Consider the following 21,675-nt stretch of genomic DNA (forward strand, 5'->3'; position numbering starts at 1 on the left):
TGTGAGTATGCATGTTTTCATGGTGTATATGCATGTGAATTTCAAATCCTTTTCAAGATGTTTTCTACACATATGCAACATACAGGTGAGAAATAGTGAGATTCAGAAGTGGTGACAAAGAGAGGGTGATACATATACATATGTGAACATATATGTGTATGTGTGTGTGTGTGTGTGTGTGTGTGTGTGTGTGTGTGTGTGTGTGTGAACATATACGTGAGTTCTTCTTTCTTACTGAGTGAAGAGACTGTGGAAATATTCGTGCAAGTTCAAACAAACATTTGTAGAGCAAAGATTCATAAAAAAATATAACAAAGTTTCGTTTTGCACTTAATGATGGATGAATTACCCGTGGACGCTATTTCATTAATAACCTGTGCATTTATCTCTTAAAATTAGGGAAGCATTATTAACAACTTGCAAAAAATAATTCAATTTTTTTTTAGTATTTTTCTTTTTACTGTAAATTCTTCTTTCACTTAGATGAGACAATGCTTCTTGGTATTTAACTTATATCTGGCCTCTGTGAAGTAGTGTTGAAGATTTCTTTTGAGAAATCATGGTTGCACATGTCTCTGAAAATTTGTGGTTTGTCGTCTGCCAGTTGCACCAACTGTTCGTAATTTGGTACATAGAATGTGTAGTTTTCATGAGGTTGACTACTCAGAAAGTGGAAATCACGCGTATGGTTAATTCGTCCAGAGCCAATGTAAACAACAAACAATCTTGTGCGTACGTCTTTGAGCTTTCTAGTTTCTTCAAGCAGGCTCTCTGAAATATTCGTCATATCTGAATCTATGAAGAGTACGGCTGTCGGAGTTCCCAAATGCGCTTTATGTAACACGTGTGTGTAAATAAGGTTTCTCATTTTCCTCACAATATCAACTAGAGTCGGAAAATTATTTTCCTCAACTAGCTGTCGACTGAAATTTGCCACTGATGTGAGAGAGATACTAAAGCCGTGTGGGCAATAAGCGTAGTTTGTAACACCGAAATATTGGTAACTCATATATGGTAGAAGTTTGCTTAAAAATGTCGATATCTTCACAGTACGGTCGTAGCCCAGGGACACCATGTCGTAACCAAACAGGATGACAGCTTTGAAAGAGAAATAAATCAACATTAATAAACACTCATGATTTTTTCAGTTTTTAGATTTTACTTTATCAATGTTATTTTATTTAAGCATGAGGCTTTGGCTATGCATATTGGTTTCAAATTTCTCGTTATATATATATATATATATATATATATATATATATATATATATATATATATATATATATATATATATATATATATATATATATATATATATATATATATCCTTATCTTGATGGAACACAAATTTTTACGAACTTTCTATCTCTCTTAGGCAAGTGTTAACCTAAAGCAGTTAACCTTCAGGAATAAATAGTATTCATTTAGCCATTGTTTTATATAGCCGTTGCTGCATGTGAGTTAAGTCAAAGCAAATTCAGTTTAATCTACTTAAATTAAATCAGATGAATCAAACTAGTGATTCTGAGATGAAGAGTAAAAAAGTTCGATGCTAACACAAGAAACGGTAGGATACTTACTTGCCTCGTCCTTCGGTAAAAACTCTGGCCTTCCTTTTGCTGAAAGAGGAAAAAGTTAGAGACAAAAGATAAATTAATAATTCTTTCTAGAATAGGAACAAGGTCTGAAATTTTGTGGTACTTATTTTATTAACTATGTAAGGAATGAAAGGCGAAGTCAATCTTGACGGAATTTGAACTTTGAACTGTGAAGCATTTTGTTCGACGCGGTGGTGAATCTGCCAGCGTAAGACAACACGTCTTACCATTCAACATGGAATATTAAGATTAGTAAGGGCAGTACTTTGGCAGAATTAGTAGGGCGCTGGACCTATTTAAAAACCGTCTAGGGTACTTTTGATTTCTATTTCCACGAAAGCCAATTTTATTTTATCAGCTCTGGAAAGATTAAAGATAACGTACCAGTCGTCTACTGGTGTTCTTATAATCGACTGTTCCTTTCCTCCAAATTCGAGGCCTTGTAACCATGTCAAAAATAATGCTAAAATTATAAATAATGATCCTTTCTGCTTTAGGTACAAAGGCTGATATTTTGCAGCACGACCAGTTAACAGGTGTCACTTTAGTCTGCTGTCCAGACAGCTGACACTTTCCATCATACCCAGCAAAATAAGCTGTGAGTTTTCATATAATAATAATAATAATAATAATAATAATAATAATAATAATAATAATAATAATAAGAAGAAGAAGAAGAAGAAGAAGAAGAAGAAGAAGAAGAAGAAGAAGAAGAAGAAGAAGAAGAACTGTGAAGAAAAAAAGCAACAACAAAAGCTGTAAAACAACTGAAATCCAAACTAAAACTGGAACAGCAACGGATCATGCTAAAACGATTGTAAGAAAATCCCCTTCATGGCAAATATTGGTTTAAACTAAACAGAAAAGAAATAGACAAAGCAAAAGCCCAGCGATGGCTGAGAAGCTCAGGACTCAAAACAGAGACTGAAGGATTTTTAATTGCAATACAATATCTAAGCCTTTCCACTAGAAATTACCAAAAGCGCAATGAAAAGAAATACAAGTAACTGCAGAATATGTGGAGATGGAGAAGAAACAAAAGATCATATTGTCTCTGGCTGCCCAGTCCTGGCTAACAAGGAATATATTCACAAATACGACAAAGTTGGGACCTATATACACTGGAAGCTATGCCAACACTATGGAATAGCAACAGAAAAAAGATGGTATAGGCACACGCCAGAAAAGGTCACAGAAAACGAGAAAGTAACCATACTCTGGGATTTGCCAATACACACAGATAGAAAAATTAAGGCCAATAAGCCAGATATAGTTGTCAGGGATCACCAAGAAAATATGCTTTCTAATCGATGTATCAATACCAACAGATGACAATGTTTCTCTAAAAGAAACGGAGAAACTTTCAAAATATAAAGATCCGGAAATAAAGGTAACTTGAATGTGGAGTCTAAAATCAGAAACAATTCCTATCATAGTCGGCGCATTAGGTATGGTAAAAAAAACAAATACGTAACAAAATCATCAGGACTAACATGTTTATATAACATACAGAAAATAGCATTACTAGGCACTGCACACATCCTACGTAAAACACTTTCAATACAGTAAAAATAAGAGCATCACAACAAACCACAGCACATACCCAAGGCACAGAGAGCTGCGCTCAGTAGTGTAGTGAAAGCACGTGATAAAAATAGGACTATTGAATAATAATAATAATAATAATAATAATAATAATAATAATAATAATAATAATAATAATAATAATAATAATTCAAGTGTGTGCGTGTGTATGTGAATGCCTGTGTGTAAGCATAAGTATGTTTCACTATCTATCTGTCTGTCTGCGCGTTTGTCTGCGTGTGTACATAGGAGTGGATATTCTTCCTCGCTTATTGACAGAAGTAAACGAAATATATGTATTAAATTTCAGTGTTATGACGCACTGCTTTGGGACAATGACAAATATTTTCATCTTTGAGCAAAAGCATGAATACATCTCGACTTTTTGACTTATAAAAATAGTCTGTAAAATGCTTTAATATCATATGAATAATTTTTATGGAAGTAAATCATTTCATAATTGTGATTTCGTTTTTTACTTGTTTCAGTAACTGAACTGCGGCTGATATTTTGCAGGAGGGAACTAATAAATTTACATCGACTTCAGTGCTCAACTGGTACTTATTTCATCGACCTCGGAAGGATAAAAGGTAAAGTCGACTTCGGCGGAATTTGAACTCAGAACGTAAAGACGGACGAAATGCCGTTAAGCATATTGTCGTGCTAACGATTCTGACAACTCGCCAACTTTTTTTTCTTTTTCTCCTACAGACATCAGTGTTTTCAATTGCGTGATACTTCACCTGTTAGCATCTCCAGATGCAAACTTTGTTCTCTTGACGTCTCTGGTTGAGACTTAGGTGCAACTCGTATAAATTAAAGTTATTACAAAATGATACAAAAATGGGCTACAGCAAATATTCAGTACCAAACTGCAGAAGTTTATGCAAGGAGAAGAACCAAGTCAAAACAAAAAAATACAGAGATATGAACCTGCGTATAAAAAATGTCATTGAAAAATATGATCCAAGTCAAAAAATTATTTTTCTAAAAACAATTGCATACAATTTAAAATTTTAAGAAAAAATAAATGTGTAATATAGCGACGAATTGAGTGATGACGAATTGACCAGCAGACGAATTGCCCAACGACGAATTGATTAGGGACAAATTAAACGACGACAAATTGCCGTCGATGAATTGACTGGACACCATAAATATATGTACACATAGAAACATGTGTGCGTGTGAGTGTGTGTGTGCGTGTGTGTGTGCGTGTGTGTGTGTGTGTGTGTGTGTGTGTGTGTGTGTGTGTGTATGTGTGTGTGTGTACATATACATGTCTAGAATTATATTTTTCTGCTTCAAATTGGTAAGCAAAGATGTGAATTTTAACTTATTAGAATATGGTACATAAAGAATGCAAAAATTTATCAAATCCATTCGGATATGTTTGCAGAAATTATGTTGGAACTAAGTGGATATCACGTAAAACTATGAAAGGTGTCAAATTCTGGATAGCATACAGATTGTACTTTGGAGTGCTTCTTGGTAACAATGAAAAAATTTGGAACCCATCATGTAATATGTAAAAGGTGTCGAGCTAGTGAAAAAGGATGCTTAAGAAGTGCAAAAAGGGCTGTGCCGTTTCCTATTTCCGGAATATGGAGAGAGTCAACGAATCCCCATGGTGACTGTTATTTTTGTTTGCTTACTGTTACAATGTAAAGAAAATTAAAGGAACGTTCTACAGTATTCAAGCTAAATGAAAGGAATATAACGCAGGAAGTTCATAGGATTACTGTATACCGGAAATGATATGCAGAAATTGTAATTTACTTTGGTGTTAGTGAATATCTATGCTACTGCAAAGACACGAATAGTTTGTTAACTGCAGTTGGACTGAAGTACGGTCCCGAAAACCAATAGCTCTCTCTACCTTTTGATACCTTAGTGCAAATGAAGGAACAATAAAAATGTGATAAACAGCTACTTGTTAACATCAACTATGTAGAATTTATATGGTATGTGTGCGAGGATTTAAAGAAGTTTGCCTTTATACTTGATTTTCAAGATGGATATATGAAATATTCGTATTTCCTTTGTTTATAGGATAGCAAAACTGTTGGTTATTATTATCGAAAATTCAATGAACAGCGGTGAGGGCTTTGTGAAAGATTCCACCTAGATACTGCACAATGGATAAAAAGTATTATAGCCTTAAAAACACTACTATGAGGGGAGACTATATACATATACATACATACATACATACATACATACATATATATACATATACATATATATATATATATATATATATATATATATATATATATATATATATATATATATATATATATGATAGATCGCTAGCCACTACACATTCTTTATATATATATATATATATATATATATATATATAATAGATCGCTAGCCACTACACATTCTTTATATATATATATATATATATATATATATATATATATATGATAGATCGCTAGCCACTACACATTCTTTATTTTCTCTCCTTGTTTCTTTCTCTGTTCTTTTCTGTGGAAGAGCGTAGGCTCGAAACGTTAAAGACTTTTTCACTTCCCGAGCGTTAAACTAATACTACATCTGTTTGTTGTCTACACCACCTGTCTTCGTCTTTTGTGTTTTTTTTTGTGAATTCTTCCCCTATATATATATATATATATATATATATATATATATATATCATAAATATACAGGGATTAGCATTGAGTTGCTTCTCCAACATACTGAAAATCTAGAAATAGCAGTCAAAGAACTACTGATTCTAAACTACAAATTTTTCTCTAAATGGATGGCGATATTTATGGCACACATAGAACAAAAAACCAGAGTGAAAAGCAAAAACAAACCTGCCTTTAGTTAATTGGATACGAACGTTTCGCGGTTAAGATATAAATCTATTCCGACTCATCAGCCCAATATTCTGATAAATTTGAAAGTGTCTCTAAAAAAATTCACGGTAATTTCTGGCCATGCGACACCAAAAACTAACGAGAAGAAAAGGCACTTACGAATTCATCGGCTAGTGAGTTCAGGCATCCCACCTCAAAAGAAATCCATTCCATGTGCGTCACAAATAGTCCCGTATGAAAAAAAGTCCCGTGTGAAGGGATTACGGTTTAACCATCTAACTTAGAGGTATCAAATAGAGACACTTTCAAATTTATCAGAATATTGGGCTGATGAGTCGGAATAGATTTATATCTTAACCGCGAAACGTTCGTATCCAATTAACTAAAGGCAGGTTTGTTTTTGCTTTTCACTCTGTTTTTTTTTTGTTCTATGTGTGCCATAAATATCGCCATCCATTTAGAGAAAAATTTGTAGTTTAGAATCAGTAGTTCTTTGACTGCTATTTCTAGATTTTCAGTATGTTGGAGAAGCAACTCAATGCTAATCCCTGTATATTTATGATGATAAATGATTTTACCGATAAAGGTTTTTTTCATACTGAACTACTTGGCAAAATTTTTAATTATTAATTCTATTACTAATTGACGATTCCCTGCCCTTATTCTTGTATATATATATATATATATATATATATATATATATATATATATATATATATATACACGAAGGAATGCTGAGAAATTCCTGGCTTTGGGTAAAAGAAAATACAGGTAGATCAATTAATTATGATTTTTTTCAATATTCGCCTCTCAGAATCACACTTACTGCAGTGGTCCTTCAGTTTTTCTAAGCTCTGTAAAAAGATCGAATCACTGGACCTCCAAGACCCAAAGGTGTCAGGTAATGCTGTGTAAGTGGTATGAATAGACCATAGTTAAGCTCCAGGTTCGGTGATAGCTGTAAGACCTATTTATAAATGTTCTAAAATCTTCACAGCCTTGGGTTTTTTTTATATCATTCTGAAATGTATATATATATATATATATATATATATATATATATATATATATATATATATATATAAAATATGTTGCAAAAGCAAAATAGAGACTACACGTCGAAATGTAAAGGGAAAGTAAGAATAAGAATAAGCGAAAATGCACATTGGAAATAAAAAAAAGTAAAGGCTTTTTATGAAATGTAACGATAGATATATACAATTAGATGAACTGAAGTAGGAATAAAAGTAATAAAAGTCATTATTGTGAATTGTTAAAGAGATTCAAAAGCATACCGGTTTCGTATGCTTTGAATGCACACCGATTACTGAACGGTGTCAGATCTACTAGTCCCTGAGTAAAACGATTATGTGTCTTTGTTAACTTCCATATATATATACGCCATAGAAACCAGGAAACCGGGCCCGTGAACCTGGTTAGGCTGTTAAAAGAGCGCGTATATATATATATATATATATATATGAAATATAGAAAATTGTCGTTTATCCTGTTTCGCCAATCATATAATTATGCTTCTGTAGAACAAAAGTTATGAATAACATGTTTTTCAAGACGCAGAAGCGCTGGTGTGCATTTTCTATAACCATAAAATATAGTTTTAAAAATTGCTTCAGTTATTACAAGAAAAACGAGTGTTTAACTTAAGCAGTAAAATATGGGTTTCCACCGAATGTAACTCTGGTTAGCTTTTATTGATAACTTACCTGGCTTGTCTTGCGATTCTGTTTCATTCTTGTAGTTGCTGGTTGTTGTTTCAGAGATAGAAATAGTAGTTCTTGGTGTAGGAACAGTGGTATATGATATAGTAGTTGCAGTATTTGGTGAAACTACTGTGGTGGTCGTATCATTTACTTTCAACACAGTGGGCTTGGTTGTCTTCTTAAGCACATCAGGTGTTGTCTTTGATACGACGTTACTGGGAACTTCAGGTTCTGCTGAAATTAAAATTTCCCAGTTAGTGATAAAATAAACAACCCCTATATTAATATCATCGGCAGGACAAACAACAAGGATCAAAACATTGGTTAGTCAACTGCTCGAAAACATCATTCAGGCGGTTGAGACTAGTGTCTTGTTTGAACTATTGAAGTTTTAAATTACATATTGTGCCATTGAAGTTTTAGATTACATATCCAAGAATGTGATCTAAACAATCGTCCGTTCAGCAGATTAGCCAGAAGTATGCAACCAAGCGAAATGAAACAATTCGGCGCCGCTGTTTGGACGCTAGCGATTTGACATGGTTAACTTGGACATTGAACATATTCTGGCGACAATATATTTTAGCACAGGTGGCAAACACATACTCATACATTCACACACGCAAGCACGCAGAGCTATGCGCACACAGATAGAGAGGAAGAAAGAAAGGGAGAGAGAGAACGGGAGACAGAGAAAGGGACACAGGGGAAAAGAGAGAGAGAGAAAGAAAGAAAGAGGGAGGAAAGAGAAAACTAGAAAAAAATTATAACATTTGATGTCAAATTAGCAAGCGTCGAATCAATGATACCGAATAAACGACACCAAAGTGACCATCCGAAACGTTTCATACTCACAAGTAGGTGACATTTAATACTACTCCTTATGTATATGTTCAGAGTCGCCTGGAGTAGATCGCCCCTCGCTCCTACTCCAAGCTGCGCTATTAGTTGTGTCAAGTCTTAAAAAAATTATATTTCTGTACATCGAAAAATATATTTAGTAATTTTTCCTATTACACTACTTGAGTTCATTTCCATGTATGGGTAACTGAATAATGACATACATACATACATACATACATACATACATACATACATACATACATACATACATACATACATACATACATACATGCTTATAGTCATATACACGTTGTATTTCATATATATATATATCATTAACAGCTTGTGACGCAAATTAAAATAATTCACTGTTTATTTAATCCTATATTTATAATTTACGACTTAAATACTAATAAGCAGGCATATATGCATATATGTGTGTGTGCACATACACATATATGTGCATAGATACATATATGTGCATGTATGTATGTATGTATGTATGTATGTATGTATGTATGTATGTATGTATGTATCTCTCTCTCTCTCTCTCTCTCTCTCTGTATATATATATATATATATATATATATATATATATATATATCTATGTGTGTGTGTACATTTTTGGTATTTATATATTTATGTGTGCACGAGAAATGATATCTAATGAAAGAAAAACCAACGACATCAAAGCTTAACGCAGGATAAGAGTAGATTATTTTCCTGTTGGGGGTGACAGTGAGCTATGCATCGAAAAGAAGAATTTCGGAAGGGCGATGGCGCTCTTCATCAGAATAAGGGTTGAATAAGAATCGATCAAGCACAACCGGTCGGTCATCCTTGTCAGATTTTCTTGCTCGCTTTCCCGGCACTATTCAAGAGAATCAGCAAACCAAGAACGTACGCATTGTCTGTAGAGTAGAGTTCAGTTGCATTTAAATTAGGACAGATCAAACGCTGCATCAGGCGTCGTCAATTTAACTTTCCTCGAATTTCATATTTATCACTTCTGATCTGGAGGAATTTATTTTGATTCTAGGAAGCGTTTGGTCAAGAAAAAACGTTGCAAAGATTGTCTGAGATGGACAACCCATCCAGTGTTGTCATGGCCCAAAAAGAAGCAGTCCGAGTGAGGTGTCTTGCTGGACTCTGCCAGCTAATGTTACTATGTTATCAGCAACGATGAGCATGTTACAAGCCCCGAAGAAATGATATGCACCACTTAGCAGATTTCTTGGACATGGTGTCCTCTAACGTCATTGAAGACATTTTGCATGTTCAAATTTATAAAAAGGTGAGGAGAATCGAGGTGTGCGCTTTGAAGTAAAGTATCTGGATGCGATGGCAGCTGCTTCTCATCTATATTAGACATTGACATCGAGTTGGATGGAGCAGTGGATTACTCTTATGCGGCCGGAGAAGCTGGACACTTCAGTTAGACGCCAAACACTGCTGGCTTAAGACCTCTTCAAAATATGGAGGGTGTAATGCTTCTCTATAACAGCAAACACTAGGTGATTATCTCTCTTTGCCATTGGTCACCGAGCTTCGGCCGCGCCGCCACCTTGTGGTCACCGAAGAACCACGAAGGTAAACGATTGTCTACCTTCAGCCTTGGCTATTGGCTTCCTGCTGTAGCGTCACCTTGCGTATTCCAATATGCTAGCAGGAATCCTCTAAAATGCGAGCATGACCCGAAAATCTCCGTTCTGGAGTTCAGCATGCTCTCTGGCTCGATCGAGTCTTTTAGGATTTTCGTGTGTTCGGCAATACATACCGGGTGGTGCTGCAATGAAAGTTTCCCAAGTTAGTAACAAAATAACATCATCATCACCACCATCACCAGCAAGAAAAAAAAACACAATAACAGCTATGCTATAATAAAATGCTAAAGTCTCATTTAGTACATTAAATCATGTTTTGTTTGAATTATTGAAGTTTAGTATTTTAAATTATAAGAATGTGGCCCAAAGAATTGTTTATTTGGCAGTCTAGCTTTACTGCTCAAAACTAAAAAAACCAAGGGCAATCTTTTTCTGTTTCATATCAGTTTAACACACCTGTTGTTGGCACTCCGTCGCTTACGACGTCGAGGGTTCCAGTTGATCCGATCAACGGAACAGCCTGCTCGTGAAATTAACGTGCAAGTGGCTGAGCACTCCACAGACACGTGTATTCTTAACGTAGTTCTCGGGGATATTCAGCGTGACACAGCTGACCTTTTGAATTACAGGCACAACAGAAACAGGAAGTAAGAGTGAGAGAAAGTTGTGGTGAAAGAGTACAGCAGGGTTCGCCACCATCCCCTGCCGGACCCTCGTGGAGCTTTAGGTGTTTTCGCTCAATAAACACTCACAACGCCCGGTCTGGGAATCGAAACTGCAATCCTATGACCGCGAGTCCACTGCCCTAACCACTGGGCCATTGCGCCTCCTTAACACACCTACTTACTACTAAATTTGTAATTCGATAGATCTATTCTCCATCAGGAATTTAAATGGTAAAATGAAATATTCAGGCATGGCTGTGTTGTAAAAAGATACCTCCTCAACCACATGGTTCCAGGTTCAGTCTAATGATACCTTGGGCAAGTGTTTCCTACGATAACCCTGAGTCGACCAAAGCCTTGTGAATGGATTTGGTAGACGGTAGCTGAAAGAAGCCCGTCGTGTGTATAAATATGTGTGTGAGTGTGTGTGTGTGTGTGTGTGTGTGTGTGTTTATGTGCGTGCTTGTGTGTGTGTGTGTGTGTGTGTGTGTATGCGTGTGTATGTGTGTGCACGCGCGTGTATGTGTTTTTCTCGCATCACCGCTTGACAACTAGTGTTGCCTTGTTTACGTGCCCGTAAGAGACCGATAGAATAAGTACCAGGCTTTAAAATACCCCACAAAAATATGAGTATTGGGGTTGGTTTGTTCGATTAAATCCTTCAATGCAGTGCCCCATCATGGCAGCAATCTATTAACTGAAACAAGTAAGAGATCAAAGATATTAAAAAAAAATATATATTAAATTACCTTTGCAAGACTTTATGAAGAAGTTTTTCCCAATAGACTCCAAAGATTTATAATTGAAAAATCTATAGACACCATTTTCTGGGTCACTTGCAATAACTTTTAATTCCTTTAAATGATATTTTTTACCGATTCCGACAGCATAGACTTTTATACCAAGTCGATGGAGCTTTTCTGCTTCTGCTTTTGTCTTTTTGTGGGAACGAGAATTACCATCTGTGATAACTATTGTGACCAAAGTGGCGTTGCTTTTGACTAATGACTGAAATTGCTCATTAACAAGTTTTAGAGCTGCTGCTGTATTTGTCCAACCACTTCGGTAACGAATTTTACCAATAGCTTTCTGCAATTTTTCTTTGGTAACATATCGTCCAATAGGAAATTCCAAATGGGCTTTTTTACTGTATGTTACAACACCCATGCGCATTTTATTCATACCTACTTCAAAAGTATCTACGAATTCCTGTAGAAATTTCAGAAGCCGCTCATAATCCTTTGGCCAGATACTTGAAGAAGAATCCAAAATAAACATGATGTCGGTTTCTTTTCCAACACATTCTAAAAAAAAAAAAAAAAAAAAAATTAGTGAAACAAAATGGATATTATTAAATTCGTTAAGAGAAAAGTGCGGATATTTATCAAATATATATAACTTGCAGAATTGAATTAATTACGTCCTTTAAACTTATGCCTTCAAATATTGCAGAGATTGAATTTACTTTTTTTATCTTGGCGGATCGATAAAAATAAAAGCCAGTAATAAAATAAAAATGATTCACTTGATTATATCGACCCCACTTTAAAAAAGATCGGCTTTATATCTCTTCTAAAACCAAATCAGCATTTATTTGTTCAGTATTATTGCTAACAGCTCTGTTTTTCAATAAGTCTTTTGCATTGAGAAACAATTTACAACAATCTCAAATGGTTGTACTAGCACAAAATTCTAGACGCCGATGCTTTACACTGCAGTTCAAATAGTCATATCTTGTAGCAAACTCACTTCCAGACAGTAATTTTTTTTTTACACCTAATGCCGTTCATGACTAAATCTAGTTATCATTCTTTTGTTTCTATTAAAAGTGTTAACGGTACTTAAAAAGAACTGAAAGTTGAGTCAGTAGCGGGCCGTCAGAAAACTACACTAGCGACCAGAACCTGTTTTGCTTCGTATGGTACACTACACAGTCTCTCTCTTCTCTCTCTCTCCTCTCTCTCTCTCTCTCTCTCTCTCTCTCTCTCTCACGCACACACACTCATCACAAACGCTTGGGCACGTGGCCCCCCCATCCTGCCTCTCTTTCTCACACAGAGCAAAACTCTCGGCCGCAGCCGCAGCCGCAGCAGCAGCAGCAGCAGCAGCAGCAGTAGCAGCAGCATTCTAAAAGTTGGCGAATTTTCGTTGGCTTTCAAATAACTTCAATTTTACTGCGGGGAAAAGTTTGTGTAGATTGTTTTCTTTTAAATTCATTGGATATTTTACCCACAAAAGCGTAGATCAACAGACAGTATTTAAATTTCATTGTATATTATAATAGAATCGGTGAAATAAGTACCAATAGTATATGCAATAATGATTAAATCGAGGGCTTTAGGGTTCCAACTTAGAGTTTTAAATGTGGAACAATATTTCAAATGAGATGCAAAATGCACGGGCAAATAAACAAACAATCAGACAAAAAACAAACAAACAAACAAACAAACAAATAAATAATAAGGTAAAAAAAATAATAAAACTAATCCGAGACAGAGTTCTCATAGCTAAGTAATAATTCCCAGATATTTTCATATCCAAAATCATTTCGAGCTCAAATCATTTTATGATTTCATCTAAAATTGTTGTATTGGATTTCTGTTAGGCTAACCTAAACAACTAAAATTCTTAGCTTTTGAAAACTATTTATATGCTTTGGCAAAAGAAATATGTTATTAGTGAGTTCTCTAGATTAATGAATTTGAGTCGAATTCTCGAAATACTTTTGATTTCTATGGAAACCAATTCATTTGCGTCACAAGAAAACTAACCGCGTCACCTTCTCTAAAATATAGTCTTAGTGTCTAGTCAAAAAGAGACCAATATTTGATTAATTATAAATGATTTCTAATAATTCAATACTAAACAAACCACCCTCGAATACCATATGCGATACACGAGGAATGCCATATGTAACATGAACTGAATGACTGGCAGGAATCAACAAATGATGGTAAACTAATTAAGACTAATATAAGACTGCATTTTCGGTATGATTTATCCAATTGAAAGTCAACAACGCCAGAATGTTATAGCACGCACACAAACGCACACACGCTTACACGCATGCTCACACACATACATACACACATACACAAACAAACGTACACACATACACAAACATACATATACACACAAACACATAGATACGCATATTCACATGCGCGCACACGCACTCAGAAATACGCACGCACACGCATACAAATACTAACACAAAGCACAAACACACACACATTCACATACATGTACACACACACACACACACACACACACGTACACTTACTAAATATGTATATGTAAACACAAATTTGACATAAAGTATATAAAATGAAATATCAGCAAAACGTTGTGTTTTTGTTTTTTTTTAATAATCGCAGTAACGTAGAAGAACCGAACCGTTTCGAAAGAACTTAATTATATCCCTGACAGATAAAGCTAATAAACATAAATATGTTTATTAGTTTTATCGTTTGGTGGTAGGAAGACAAGAAGGGGAAGAGGAAACAATAACTTATGAGTTGCTGCTAACTACCATGTCGTTCCACGTGTGTATAGTCCTGAGGGAAATCAGTGGCTGCCAGTAAGCTTTTCGAAATTCTGTGTTGGTTGGGTTACTAGTTACGAACTAAGCATGATGAGAATACAGGAATATGCACCAGCTTATAAGACAGCCTACTGCGGATTCCAGCCCATGTTCTATCTGATCGTAAACTTTTAATTGGATACCGTTGCTATCGAAAACTCCCTGGCGATTAGTGCACTTCTCTTCTTTCTGATGGAGCCGGGGGGAATAGATCACACGAATACTGTATCATCCTAAAATAAGACACATGGTCTGAATGCTTGGGATAGCTAAAACCTAGCTAAAAACACCACAGCACCGTTTTATCATATATATATATATATATATATATATATATATATATATATATATATATATATATATATATATATATATATATATTAGAAGGTTTGGAGGTGATGTACAGGTATTATATATTAGAAAATAATAAGGTACTCAGAGATGTGGATGGTTGTACATTTACAGATTTTTATTAATATGTCACATGTTTTTATAAATCATATTTTAGCGCTTGCATCTACTCTAATAGTCTAATCTATTAAGTCTATTATTAGAGTAGATGCAAGCGCTAACATATGATTTATAAAAACATGTGACATATTAATTAAAATCTGTAAATGTACAACCATCCAGATCTCTGAGTACCTTATTATTTTTTCTAATATATATATATATATATATATATATATATATATATATATATATATATATATATTATTTTTTTTATTGCTTCCTAAGACGTGAATTTTTGTATTAAAAATAATTTTAAACCAAAACTTATAACAATTTTAAAGTTGGAGCATGAGTTAAGTCCCCTTATAGCGATGGTGATCCTTCACTGCTGTGTTTACATTCCTGTAACTTAGCGGTTTCGTAAAAGACACTGACAGAATGAGTACTAGGCTTACAAAGAATAAATCCTGTGGTTGATTTCTTCGACCAACGACGGTGCTCCACCATGGCTGCAGTCACATGACTGAAACAAGTAAAGTAAAAAAAATCTATGCCATTTTAATCCCGAGCAAGGCCGGGTATCTCTGCTAGTATATATATAAAGTATTCTTCTCCGTGTAGATCACACTATATTCCAACTTTACTCCCAAAGGTTTTGTCTTTGTGCATGTAGAGCTCACTCAGCCTACCATTGATTCCTATTTATTGTTTTGGGTGCTACATATACATTTACTATTATTCATTTTATCATAAAATAAAAAGTTTCATGAAAGTTTATAGGCAAATCGTTATATTTATTGACAATATTTTATTCTTTTATGCTTTTATTCTTTTACTTGTCTCAGTCATTTGACTACGGCCATGCTGGAGCACCACCTTAAAGGGTTTTAGTTGAACAAATCGACCCCAGGACTTATTCTTTGTAAGCTTAGTGCTTATTCTATCGGTATGTTTTTGCCGAACCGCTAAATTATGGGGACATAAACGCAGGAGTATCGGTTTTCAAGCAATGACAGGGGGACAAACACAGACACACACACACACACACACACACACACACACACACACACACACACACACACACACACACACACACACATATATATATATATATATATATATATATATATGAGGAGCTTCTTTCAGTTTCCGTATACTAAATCCACTCAAGGCTATTGTAGAAGACACTTTCCCAAGTGGTACGCAGTGGGGTTGAACCCGGAACTATGTGGTTGGGAAGCAAGCTTCTTACCATACAACCACACCTTACAATTCAAAATGGCCACCCTTTGCTTTCAGCACAGCCCTTAATATTTTTTCAACTGAAGTTCACGACTCTTTCAATCACCTTTTCGCTTAAATTGGACCACAACACCTTAAGAGACTCTTTCAGGTCTGGCATACCTATGAGATGCGTGAACTATCCCTCTCTAATATGGGCCATATCGCAAATCCATAGGATTACTATCAAGACTTGGTGGAGGCCAAATGAACTTATCAAAAAATCTCCGGAAATGTCTCTTGGACTAGTTCTGTGTTAACTAGTTTGCGGGTTCTCCGGCTTTAGTGAATTCATAGCGACTTCCAAATGTGACTGACAATCAGGACAACACATTTGCTGGTAAACTCTGCTCTTCACTTTCACAACTTTTTCAACGAACACCAAGGGTGATTTCGAACCATTAAACGTAAAGGGAGCCCAAACTAGGACACCAGTAGGTTTTTGCTGCTTGAATTGTGATCTGACATCCTCAGGAATGTTTTCTAGTGAAGTGGCGTAAATCCAATCTTTTTAGTGGTTGATTTACAACCTCCAAGTTGAAAACCTCGTCCGACCAAACGAAGAATTTGTCTACAGTACGCTGTGTCGCCCTTCAAACTTTTTTTCCCCCCTTGTCAAGCTGTTTTTACTTGGAGGCACTTGAGAGGAGCTGTCATTGTCGAAACTTGTATGGTTTTAGCCTTAAATCCGCTTTCACTTTCCCCCGTAACCCTTATCCGAAATATTTAGCTCTTTTGCCATTTTCTTCATGCTCTTTTTTGAATTTTCCTTCATCCTCTTATTGGCGGTTTCAATTATCCTTCTGATACGAACAGAACGGTTTCTTTCTGGAATTGGGTTTGGTGAAGTTATTTGCCCCTCTTGAAACATTTTTCGTACATTAAAAACAGTTTTTCTGCAAACATTCAACTGTTTTATCACCTCACAGTTCTTTATACCAGCCATTTTCAAAGTTACAATTTGTTCACGGTTTGTATGAGTCACCATATTTAATTAAGGATAACCAATAAAGCAATAAAACAATAGAATGTTAGGAAGAGTTACACAACATTTGCAACTAGTTTTGTGAAAAAGAATGTTTCAATTTATGTTTGAACAATAGGTAATTTATGTTTAAATAACGAGTAAATGTATATGCCACGCCTGGTGTATCAACAATGAAAACATCCACTTTCTCTGGCTAAACATCTCTGTCACCCATTTTGTTGACTTTATTTTCTGTCTCCACTTATCCATCAATAGTTACTTGACTGCCTCAAGTCCTTCATTTGTGACAGAGAGACTATCATAGCGCTATTCCAAATAACTGTTCTTTTTCTTACTTCTTTTTTTTCCATACTTTTTCTTGTCCCCAGTATTCTTTTTCTCATCCTCAAGCTCTGCCTCGCCCCCACACAACCATAATTATTTTTGTGCCCATCTGTTCGACTGACTACTTCCTAATCTAGGCAAAACAGCACACAACTGAACAGCCACCCCCAACGCGTTTTCCAAAATTTCATGTTAGCTAACGGAACAAAGTTATATGGAAACCACCCTGGTAACTAAGCAGTTTACTGCATCCTCCTAAATATGCCCCTTTACGCCTCAACTGTAGACACTAAACAGTCTGTAAACTATCTCTGCACTTGAACTGCAGAAAAGTTTCTTACTAAAAAGGTCTGTAACAACTTGGCAGAATTCCTCTAATAACCACTCCTGAAATAAGATGGCCCTGAAATTTACACCCCCGCTAGTGAAGTCACCGTACATGTTATATCTGAACTTCATACTGCATAAAACTGCACACACACACGCACACACACAAACTTATTTCAAACTTTCCTTCCCCACTCCTCTTATTTTACCATCACGTACATAAAGAGCTTAGTAAAGCAATATTTTACTTAATATTAGCAAAGTAGACAACACGTAGACAACTTCCTAGCTAACCTGAATGCATATAATCTCTATTACGAATGAATAACCGTTCCCATCACTTTTAGCAACATTAACTCCTCTGCACATGGTGACCACATTTCTTTAACTTCCACACACAGGTGTCTTGCATACGCGATCTAAACACCTCATACAAGTTGCACTACCTTTGTTAATAGACTTTGAAGGCGTTGTTTTTCAAAAGCTTTACACTATGATATATATACACAGGAAACAATCTTATATCATATAAACCCTACAGATGAAAAGTATACAATTAAAATACTTAAATTTGCTGCAACGTCTGGTGATCTCAGATGACAGTCACTCAAGTATAGCATCCCAAGCATTAGACATATCCTTTACGGAAAAAGTGTACTTCAACTCTGACGAGTTGCTGACCCTCTGAAAAAACTCAAGTAAAACCAATATTAAACTGTCACTCATACCGCTCACACTTGTACGATGATATTTTTTTCACATATGGAAACATATTGGATCGCATTCTAAAAATCAGATCGTCGATTGGTAAAAAAAAGCTCACTCCAATACTCTCACGACTACTCGGGCTCCGGGACCTGTTGTTTAGTTTCTTTATTCCTTCATGAAATACGGTCACTGATGCGCTTAACCAGCTAACCGTATACAACAATCTTCCTTTCTCTCACCATCTTTACTGCTTACCACATCGGGCTTTAAACCACTTATTCAAACATTTATTCGCAGAGCCACAACCTTTTATAATTCCCTTCCCGTCAGCACTAACCGGATGTAGACACGAACGTATAGACGTCCAAACTGAATATTAACGTTATCAATCTCGCTAGTTTGGAAAGGCCTGCAAAGTATGGGCAATGTCCCAACAATTTGGATTGATAAAGCCTAATAAAAGAAAATTACATATATAAAGAACTTTACACTACAGTGCTTTCAGTTTCTTGCAACTGGCTGGTTTCGTACCGCCTCCACCCAGGAAGTCTAAACTTATTCATGTCTTCTCCTCTCACCCAGTTCTTCCTTTCCAGATTACCATCCCACTGAAATTTTATACCCCTCCTCTACACGTCTTTCCTGCAGCCGTTGGCTTGATCACACAAATCTCAGAGAACCTATTGAAGCCAAGGTTTTAGCATCTTTTTTGAGACAGACCAAATGAAAAAAGAATCAAATATAAAAAAAAATACGAGGAAATGTAATAAAAATAGTTTATCAAAAGGTACGTATTGTGCATCGAAACTAATGTATAGTATATCTTCAAAGCATACTGGACTGTAAGCGATATCAGAATTGATATAGTAAAAAATAATACGGAAAACAAATAAGAAATAGGAGGAAAAGTAGAAAAAACAATGAATAAAAAAAGCAAAGAAAAATTGCTTTTTAAGAGCATGAATTTATTCTTTTTGAAAAAAGAAAGAGAGAAAAGCATAACAAAACCTTCAAAGGAATTAAAATAATCTCGAGTTACTTACGGGTTTTTGGAAAGGCCTTGACAATAATCTGAAGTAGAAGATAAAAAACAATGAATGTCAATGACAACGATATATACGCGTATAGTATAGATAAGTATATTTACATACATACATACATACATACAAATACACATCCACAAACAGATATAAATACCTGTATATGCATACATATACATGCATGCATACACACACATAAATAGACATCCACGCACATATATTAAAATACATGGACGTACATACATACATACACACGTTTACATAACACATATACACATAAAAAACAAAATTATAAATGAATTAATTAGACGTTAAATTCAAATTTATAATTACTTTTAAACGTGTTGAGAAATCTATTATGCAGAGACCAAGAAGCCATAGAGGCGCTGGCTGAAAATCCGTTTTCAGAAATAGAAAATGTAGTCGAAAAATCTCTCCGTATATACCATATGATACAATATGAATAGATGTGAAAGCGGCGAGCAGGCAGAAACGTTAGCTCGCCGGACGAAATGCTTAGCGGTATTTCGTCTGCCGTTACGTTCAGTGTTCAAATTCCGCCGAGGTCGACTTTGCCTTTCATCCTTTCGGAGTTGATAAATTAAGTACCAGTTTCGCACTGGAGTCGATGTAATCGACTTAATCCCTTTGTCTGTCCTTGTTTGTCCCCTCTATTTTTAGCCCCTTGGGGGCAATAAAGAAATAAGAAACGTTAGCACGCCGGGCGAAATACTTAGCGGTATTTCGCCTGTCTTTACGTTCTGAGTTCAAAGGTCGACTTTACCTTTCATGCTTTCGGGGTCGATAAATTAAGTACCAGTTGCGTACTGAGGGTAGATCTAATCGACTGGCTACCTCCCCCAAAATTTCGGGCCTTGTGCCTAGAGTACAAAAGAATATGAATCAATGTGGGCTAATGACAAATCAGTTGTGCAGTCATCTTAATTAAGTTTCTATTAGAAATCTTGTTTAATCTTGCTCAGACATAATTTTGAAAGTAAAATCTACTATGAATGCATTATTAGGGTTTCACTCTAATTAAAGCGGATGATGTGCACACAAACATAAAGATGTATTTATACACACACGCACGCACACACACACACACACACACACACACACACACACACACATGTGAATGCGTGTGCATGTATATATATATATATATATATATATATATATATATATATATATGCTTTATCATCCACATGATTCCGGGTTCAGTCCCACTGCGTGACACCTTGGGCCTGAGTCTTTTTCTATAGCCTCGGGCCAACAAAAGCCTTGGGAGTGGATTTGGTAGACGGAAACTGAAAGAAGCCCGTCATATATAAATACATACACATATATGTGTGTGTGTGTGTGTGTGTGTGTGTGTGTATGTATGTATACATAGTGACGTCATACGATTTTATAAACTTTCGGTAGAACATGAAATAATTCTTTTTGGAACTGTATCTCGAAGAACTTAAATGCTATAAATAATAGCATAATAGCATATAAATATTGGATTGAAAAACCCCTTGAGACAGTATATTCAAATTTAGAGTAACAGATACGTGTTTTGCCGCAGTTGTGGCTTTCAGTGTATACTTGTGTCACTTTCGAAACAAAATCGAATCCGCTATTCTGAAGTATTCTTTTATTCTTTTACTTGTTTCAGTGATTTGACTGCGACCATGCTGGAGCACCCACTTTAGTCGAACAAATCGACTCCAGGACTTATTCTTTGTAAGCCTAGTACTTATTCTATCGGTTTCTTTTTATCAAACCGCTAAGTTACAGGGACGTAAACGCACCAACATCGGTTGTCAAGCGATGGGTGGTGGGGCAAACACAGACTCACAAATACATACATACATATATATATATATATATATATATATATATATATATATATAAGACGGGTTTCTTTCAGTTTCTACCAACCAAATCCACTCACAAGGCTTTGGCCAGCCCGTGGCTATATTAGGACACTTGCCCAAGGTGCCACGCAGTGGGACTGAACCCGGAACCATGTGGTTGGGAAGCAAGCCTCTTACCACAAAGCCACTCCCGCGCCTACGTATATACAGTTTGTTTATAAATAATCTACTGGTTTTCGTCCCATCCATCGATCTCTCTA

At 35.6% G+C, this 21,675-nt stretch overlaps 1 protein-coding gene across 2 annotated transcripts in view; it reads right to left on the bottom strand.

Moving 5' to 3' along the window:
* Positions 1-435: 435 nt before the first annotated feature.
* Positions 436-21,675, bottom strand: part of LOC106868136 (uncharacterized) — a 49,912-nt gene continuing 28,672 nt past the window's right edge. Inside the window, exons 2-6 of one of the 2 annotated variants that reach the window (XM_014913267.3) lie at positions 19,554-19,581; positions 11,596-12,150; positions 7,738-7,968; positions 1,581-1,619; positions 436-1,098 (exon numbers count right to left, since the gene is read on the bottom strand). In XM_014913267.3, the coding sequence (XP_014768753.1) occupies positions 506-1,098; positions 1,581-1,619; positions 7,738-7,968; positions 11,596-12,150; positions 19,554-19,581 (1,446 nt within the window). In that variant the 3' untranslated portion in view covers positions 436-505. The remainder of the gene's footprint in view (positions 1,099-1,580; positions 1,620-7,737; positions 7,969-11,595; positions 12,151-19,553; positions 19,582-21,675) is intronic. The other variant, XM_014913268.3, reaches the window with a different exon arrangement.

The sequence above is a fragment of the Octopus bimaculoides genome, chromosome 4, assembly GCF_046866305.1.
Source record: "Octopus bimaculoides isolate indiv1 chromosome 4, ASM4686630v1, whole genome shotgun sequence".
Taxonomy (NCBI): Eukaryota; Metazoa; Mollusca; class Cephalopoda; order Octopoda; family Octopodidae; genus Octopus; species Octopus bimaculoides.